Here is an 8,109-nt window from a genome sequence, read left to right on the forward strand (position 1 = left end):
CCAGGTTCGATCCCGGCTCTGGGTCAATGCCCATGTGGAGTTTGCACATTCTCCCCATATCTGCGTGGATTTCGCCCTCACAACCCAAAAATATGCAGGGTAGGTAGATTGGCCACACTAAACTGCCCCTTAATTGGAAAAAATGAAATGGGTACTCTAAATTTATTTTAAAAAGTACTAGTCAATGCTTAGGCCATTAGTAGCATTGGAGGTTAGGACCTGGGAAGGACCGACCTTGCAGACTGACCACCTGCTGGGCCATTGTGTTAGTTTGGCTGAAATGGTTATGCTCTGGAAGGGGAATGGCGGCTCAGTAGCACAGTGGTTAGCATTGTTGCTTCACAGCTCCAGGGTCCCAGGTTCAATTCCCCGCCGGGTCACTGTCTGTGCGGAGTCTGCAGGTTCTCCCCGTCTCTGCGTGGGTTTCCTCCGGGTGCTCCGGTTTCCTCCCACAAGACCCGAAAGACGTGCTTGTTAGGTGAATTGGACATTCTGAATTCTCCCTCTGTGTACCTGAACAGACACTGGAATGTGGCGACTAGGGGATTTTCACAATAATGTCATTGCAGTGTTAATGTAAGCCTACTTGTACCTGGCTTCTACAACTTGTAACACTAATAAAGATTATTATTACTATTACATAGAATCAAAGAGTTTTATGGCACCAAACGAAGCCTTCAGCCCATTGTGTCTGGGTTGGCCATCATGCACCTATCGGTTATAATCCTATTTCCCAGCTCGGGCGTTTCAAGTGCTGATCTAAATCTAGTTCTGTCGATATATGCAGCCATCATTCCACTAGTCTTTTTGTTTACTTTCTGTACTTGTGACTTTTTCAGTCCCCACTAATATGGTTCACTTTTTGGGCTGCTGAAGATGGGCAATTAACATCTAGTTAGTAAGTGAGATCAAGTATGTAAAGTGCTTCATGTGTAGAATCTAAACATGTCCTCTCTAAATTGTGATGTCGAGACCAAATAATACAATCCTACAGTATGTTTTTTAAAATTATTTTGTAAGTTCATGAAAATGCTGACTTCAGTTATTGTTCCACAAGCAAGGTTTAGGAGAGGTTTCTTTTTGCAAGGTTGGTGTCACCGAAATCTTCAAATTGGAATCATTGTCTGGGGATTTTTGGAGATGTTTAATGCATTGTGGTTTGTGCTGGCGCATGTCTAATAATATTTCAACAGTGCGCATGTTGGGGATTTTTGTATTGAGGAGAGTTGCGTGGATTTAGTTTTGACATTTGAGCTTTGCTGGTTTTCTATCTCGTGCTCTCTTGCCTAACCTCAAACTCTTCTGCTTTTGTTTCCTTCTAACCTGACTGGATCCTGAAGATCGCCTGTACCATCAACTAGAGCAAAACCGTCTTCTTGCTAATGAGCTTAAGCTGGCCTTGAATGACCTGAGTGCCTGATTTTATGGGGTGGTATCTAGCTTAGTTTCTAACCTTCAGTCTGCTGATTGCTTTATTTTCTCCTCTGACTAGTTTTGGATTGCCTGTCAAATGAGATTAATTTCCTAAGCCATTGGTGTAATGTAACTTGGCCAGTTTGCTAATTCATTCAAATTCTCAATTTTAGATTTCCTGGTAAGTAAACTCGTCTAAAGGAGAACCTCTTGTCTCAGCACAAGTGCTATAAGCCATCATGTATTGTACACAAATTTTGACTAGTTACCAGAAATGCTTGCAATATTAGGTGTGCAATGGTCTGACCATCTGATGTATGTAGTGTGTATTTGTAAATGCAATTTCCTTACAACTTTGCACCATATTACCTATTTCAAGACACCTTTAAGGTGAGCAGTATCTCTGAAAGAACTTTGTATTTGCATAGCACAATCCGCCATCTCTTAAGATGTTCCTAAATGCTTCAGAGTTGATGTTGTAATGTAGGAAAAAGCTGTTCCTGTTCCTGTACATTGTGTGGTTTACGGTTTACTCTATCCTCGTAACTCAACAACGGAATTATTCTAAGTTGAATCTACACAGTGCACACGGGCAGGTGGCTTTACCTGGCTTTACCTGGCTAGCAGGATTCTAATGTGCATGCCTTGAATGTGAAGCGAGCGTTAATGAGTTATTTATTTATTTATTTATTTTTAATCTTAAAACAGAAAAACTGGCGCAAGCCAAAGAAGAAAACCTCAGCATGCACCAGATGCTCGATCAAACTCTACTGGAGCTTAATAATTTGTGAGCTATACTGATTTGCTGTCAGCTGATTGGCCGCTCAGTTGTCAAACGCCCTCCCTGAGAAACGGAGCCCCCTTGATTTTACGCAGGTGTTTGGCAGTTTGGCGGGCAGCCAGGAGTTAGACCAACTTATCAGTTATGGCCCATTCGAAGATATATAAGCGATTGAATAAATCCCAAATTGAAATTCTGCAGCGTCCCATAATTGCTAGTTGTGTTTTTTTTAATACTCTCCCACCCAATACTTTTCAAAAGTACTGGAAATTACAGACTGTCCATGTTGCAGAAAACATCCTTTTTTAAAAGGTGTCCTGATTCCGGTTCTTGCTGAAATTATTTTTGAAACCTTGCCAAATATGTTCACCCTTGCATTCTTTTCCCCTGTCTAGAGTTCAGTTCATGGAAGAATGCACTGGAAACCAGATAAAGGGGAAGTTTGGGAACAACACTTTAGACCCACTTATTCTTTTGTAAAACACTGGGTTTTTAAACACTTGCAAAAATTTTTTTGAAGGGAAGGGATAAAATATAGGAAAATGTTATGATGCCTGGAAGATGCAGTCTATAATATTGCCTGCTTTTGTAACACGTGCAATTTTTTTTGTGTGTTCCTGGTGTTTTAAATTGGTCCGTCTCAAGTCTGACCTGTAATTCCCCTTCCACCTTAGTTCAACATTCCTCGGTGTGATTTGAAAGGTCATGTTTCAAATGTAATGAAAGGCACTCATAGCGACCAGCTAACCTCAGCAAAATGTGATCGCCGTCTAGTTCTGGACAAAATAATCACTGTCAAATGAAGCTCGTTAAATCCGCAATTAATTTTAATTGCAATGTAGATGGTAGTATCACAGAATGCATAGTGAGAAGATCCTAGAACGCACCTGTTAAATCCATCCTATCCGGTTCTGCTTCCGAGTCTGGGTGTGTGGTGTGCCAATCCAGAATCCCTTAGCAACATAGTAATTATTAATGGGGTCTCCATGCCAACAGGCTGGACATGCTGACGAGTTGTTAAAACCATGAACATGTGGCTGAAAAATCTTCCTTCCTTTTTTATGTACTGCTGAATATTGTACAAAATGTATGAATGACTTAAAATCTGAAGACTATTTTATTTGTTGCAGAAGGCAATAATGAGTAGAACATTCTGGTAATGCTTCCCCGTGCACGCTTAATTGTGAATTGTTTTAACAATATGCTTGTCTGTAAACTTTATTATGGTAATAAACACACACTCATGAGATTTTGTTAAATCAGTCCTTTGAATTTTTTAATAAGCTTCCTAATTCTGTTTTTGGTGGCCAAAGGGCAGATTTGCATTTATCACAGCCTCAGCGTATCCCAAAGCACTTTACGACCAATGATATACTTTAGAAGTAAAGTCACTATTGTCTTGGAGGAAACATAATCAATTTGCACCCATAAACAACATGGAGATAAATGAACAGTCATTTGTTTGTGGTATGGGAAAGTTCCCTAATCTTCAGCGAAATGTTTGAATACCCTCTTGAGAGGGCAGGAGAGGAGCGTCCGTTTAAAGTCTCATTGGAGAGATGGCATCTCCGACAAGATAGGACTCTATGTCACGCTGGAGTGTCTGCTGGGATTTTGTGCTCAGGTCCCTGGAATGGGGCCCACAGTTAAGTCCGAGGTAAATGAGTGGCAACTGAGCCAGGGCTAATGCCTCTTTAGAAAGCCTCACCTTTTAGAATGTGACCCAATGCTGCACTTTGCCCCTTTTCCTCGGGATGTTGAGCACTCATTAGCAAATGTAAAGGTTCCCACAGTCCCTGGGGAGTATATAGGCTGCTCTCTCCCCGTTTTGAGAGCTGACTGGTGGTGGTTTAACCTGAGGGTCACCACACCTCGGGCGAGGGGCGAGGTTGAGAAGGCGGGGCCTTCATGAATGACCTTCAAGTTCAACCTTCAAAGTTCAAGAAGGGGAGTAGAGATAACCCCGGTAACTATAGGCCGGTGAGCCTAACGTCTGTGGTGGGTAAAGTCTTGGAGAGGATTATAAAAGATACGATTTATAATCATGTAAATAGGAATAATATGATTAGGGATAGTCAGCATGGTTTTGTGAAGGGTAGGTCATGCCTCACAAACCTTATCGAGTTCTTTGAGAAGGTGACTGAACAGGTAGACGAGGGTAGAGCAGTTGATGTGGTGTATATGGATTTCAGTAAAGTGTTTGATAAGGTTCCCCACGGTCGGCTAGTGCAGAAAATACAGAGGCTGGGGATTGAGGGTGATTTAGAGATGTGGATCAGAAATTGGCTAGTTGAAAGAAGACAGAGTGGTAGTTGATGGGAAATGTTCAGAATGGAGTTCAGTTACGAGCGGCGTACCACAAGGATCTGTTCTGGGGCCGTTGCTGTTTGTCATTTTTATAAATGACCTAGAGGAGGGCGCAGAAGGATGGGTGAGTAAATTTGCAGACGACACTAAAGTCGGTGGAGTTGTAGACAGTGCGGAAGGATGTTGCAGGTTACAGAGGGACATAGATAAGCTGCAGAGCTGGGCTCAGAGGTGGCAAATGGAGTTTAATGTGGAGAAGTGTGAGGTGATTCACTTTGGAAAGAATAACAGGAATGTGGAATATTTGGCTAATGGTAAAATTCTTGGTAGTGTGGATGAGCAGAAGGAACTCGGTGTCTATGTACATAGATCCCTGAAAGTTGCCACCCAGGTTGATAGGGTTGTGAAGAAGGCCTATGGTGTGTTGGCCTTTATTGGTAGAGGGATTGAGTTCCGGAGCCATGAGGTCATGTTGCAGTTGTACAAAACTCTAGTACGGCCGCATTTGGAGTATTGCGTACAGTTCTGGTCGCCTCATTATAGGAAGGATGTGGAAGCTTTGGAACGGGTGCAGAGGAGATTTACCAGGATGTTGCCTGGTATGGAGGGAAAATCTTATGAGGAAAGGCTGATGGACTTGAGGTTGTTTTCGTTAGAGAGAAGAAAGTTAAGAGGTGACTTAATAGAGGCATACAAAATGATCAGAGGGTTAGATAGGGTGGACAGCGAGAGCCTTCTCCCGCGGATGGAGGTGGCTAGCACGAGGGGACATAGCCTTAAATTGAGGGGTAATAGATATAGGACAGACGTCAGAGGTGGGTTTTTTTACGCAAAGAGTGGTGAGGCCGTGGAATGCCCTACCTGCAACAGTAGTGAACTCGCCAACATTGAGGGCATTTAAAAGTTTATTGGATAAGCATATGGATGATAAGGGCATAGTGTAGGTTAGATGGCCTTTAGTTTTTTACCATGTCGGTGCAACATCGAGGGCCGAAGGGCCTGTACTGCGCTGTATCGTTCTATGTTCTATGTTCTAACCTCAGCCGGTATGAGAACCCACGCTGTGGCTATCCCTTCACATCACAAACCAGCCAACTGGGATAACCGCCACCCCGCACCATCCCCAAATTCGAGCCTGCTCCGCCATTCATCCCCACCATCATCCAACTCAACAGCCTAATCCTGCTTTCTCCCCATAGCCTTTGATCCCATTCTCCCCAAGTGCTATATCCAGCCGCCTCTTGAATATATTCAATGTTTTAGCATCAACTACTTCCTGTGGTAATGAATTCCACAGGTTCATCACTCTTAGGGTGCAGAAATGTCTTCTTATCTCCGTCCGAAATAGTTGAGGAGACATTTCCAAGGACAGGACATCCTTCCTTAGATACGGGGCCCAAAACTGCTCACAATACTCCAAATGGGGTCTGACCAGAGCCTTATACAGTCTCAGAAGTACATCCCTTATATTCTAGCCCTCTTGACATGAATGCTAACATTGCATTTACCTTCCTAACTGCCGACTGAACCTGCACGTTAACCTTAAGAGAATCGTGAACAAGGACTCCGATGTGGCGTAGATGGCTGCTGCCATGGGCTTCAATGAGGGGACAGCGAGAAGAAAATGTGTAAGGGGCCACAGTCTGAGGAATGCAGAGTTTGTGAGCAGTTGTAGGATTGCAGAGAGGGCCGAATAAATTTAAAGGCAAGGACCAAACGTTGTGAACTGGAAATCTCGGGATCAACAAGGACAGAGGTGGGATGGCGGAGTGGGAATTTGTGCAGAATGGGATTTGGGCAACAGAGTTTGATCAGCTGCTGGTTAGACCGTGGAGAATGGGAGGCAGGTCAGGGCTAGTTCTGGGGAAACAGGTCAGGGTTAGTTAAGAGTCTGGGGATGCGGGTCAAGGTTAGTTAAGAGTCTGGAAGCGGGTCAGGATTAGTTAAGAGTCTGTTCCATCATAAAGACATGGAGATGAAGATTTCAACAGTAAATTGTCTTTGGGTGGAGATGGGTGATATTGTGGATTTTGAATTGATGTGCTTCCTGAATGGCAGGACATGGGATTAGTCGCTCAGTTCAGGTAAAAATAGGATTCTGGAATTTACATTATGATCGCGTTTGGGACCAGTGACTTTATTCAAAGTGGACAAGTTTGAAATCCCAGTACTTCTGAGAATAAAGCCACATGATTCCACAATTGTAAACAAACAATATAGACTTTAATATGTAAATAATTAATATCTATATTTGGCTTGTGTTCATTGACTGAATATAACAGGCTATTGAGCACCACACTGCACGGTAAATGGCACAAGCGACCAAGACGGATCCACTGATTTTCTCAGTAATCCACCCAGACAAGATTCACCAAGTTACACAATCTCATTAAAAACTTTGTCTCCCTCACAAGTGATTTCAAGTCTTCACTTTCGAAGATCAAACCTCTGAATTCCCTGAAAGTCACTCCGACTTCCTCAAAAACTGCTCGCTTCCTGACCGTTCAATTTCTTCTCCTGAGTCTATTCCACTGATTTCCTGTGGCCACACTCCACCCATTCACAAACGCAACTCCAGCTCTTCAGCCACGCTGAGCAGAAAACAACTGCTCCAATGGGTTACCACTGCCCCCGACAGGCCGCAGCACCAAGTCTCTGACCTTGTGCTGCCTTTTTCAGCTGTCCAAAGCTTCTCCTGAGCACTCACTACCGATAGCCTTGGTACTTTTGTTGCTTGAAGCCTTTCTTTGGCTCCTCTCCCTGGTGGTTTCCCCCCTCTCAGTCCTCTCTTCACTGGGTTCCCTCTCTCTGCTTCACGGGAGTCCTTGCGAGAGTGCCAAACCTGGGTCATGCGATCATTGTTTTCGCACCGATGTCGGAATGAGCCCTTTAATGAAAAGGCCAAACTTTGTAGAGAGCACGTTCGGCCTGTCACCCTGCCCCACACTGAGAACGTTCATCCCTCTTGGACCTGCCGGGAAATGGAATCCTTGGCATCTGCCCAGAACCAGGTCAGTTCCTATCTTTTAACAGGTTGTGATCAATCCAATTTTGGATGGAACAACACTCGAGCAAAAACAAAATACGTTGGATGCTGGAAATCTGAAGGACACCAGACAGTCCTTTGGTGAGGAAGAGGAAGTTGATGTGCTGGTAAGGTCTGAGGAGTTAAGAATGAGGTTTTGGCTGATCTAATTTGAAAGGAGTTGCGAGATTACTCAATGTTGCGTGTAATGTGTATCTTCTCATTGTCTAATGCAGCATCAACACACAACTGAAGATGGATAAGGATGTGTCCATTTTTTTTTTATCAAACAATTTTATTGAGGTATTTTTCGGCATTGTAAACAGTTACAGATAACAACAAAAAAAACAAAAATGTGCAAACATCAACGTAAAATCAATACTTCAATCGAACCATAACTGCACAAGCCCACTCCTCTCCCATCGACATTACCCGCCTATTTATCCCTCCTACTCTACTCTAATCCCCCTCCCCCACTCCCTGCTGCCGTTCACTCTCCCGCGAAGAAGTCGATGAATGGTTGCCACCTTCGGGCGAACCCCAGTACAGATCCCCTCAAGGCAAACTTAATTTTTTCCATTCC

At 43.6% G+C, this 8,109-nt stretch overlaps 1 protein-coding gene across 4 annotated transcripts in view; it reads left to right on the plus strand.

The window, feature by feature from the left end:
- LOC119956740 (tropomyosin alpha-1 chain) overlaps positions 1–3,280 on the plus strand; it is a 61,612-nt gene extending 58,332 nt beyond the window's left edge. For 2 of the 4 annotated variants that reach the window (XM_038784081.1, XM_038784084.1), the window contains one exon: positions 2,122–3,280. In XM_038784081.1, the coding sequence (XP_038640009.1) occupies positions 2,122–2,204 (83 nt within the window). In that variant the 3' untranslated portion in view covers positions 2,205–3,280. Of the gene's footprint in view, positions 1–1,340; positions 1,429–2,121 lie in introns of those variants that run through there. The other 2 variants (XM_038784082.1, XM_038784085.1) reach the window with 1 other exon arrangement.
- Positions 3,281–8,109: the final 4,829 nt, after the last annotated feature.

The sequence above is a fragment of the Scyliorhinus canicula genome, chromosome 24 (assembly GCF_902713615.1).
Source record: "Scyliorhinus canicula chromosome 24, sScyCan1.1, whole genome shotgun sequence".
Lineage (NCBI taxonomy): Eukaryota > Metazoa > Chordata > Chondrichthyes > Carcharhiniformes > Scyliorhinidae > Scyliorhinus > Scyliorhinus canicula.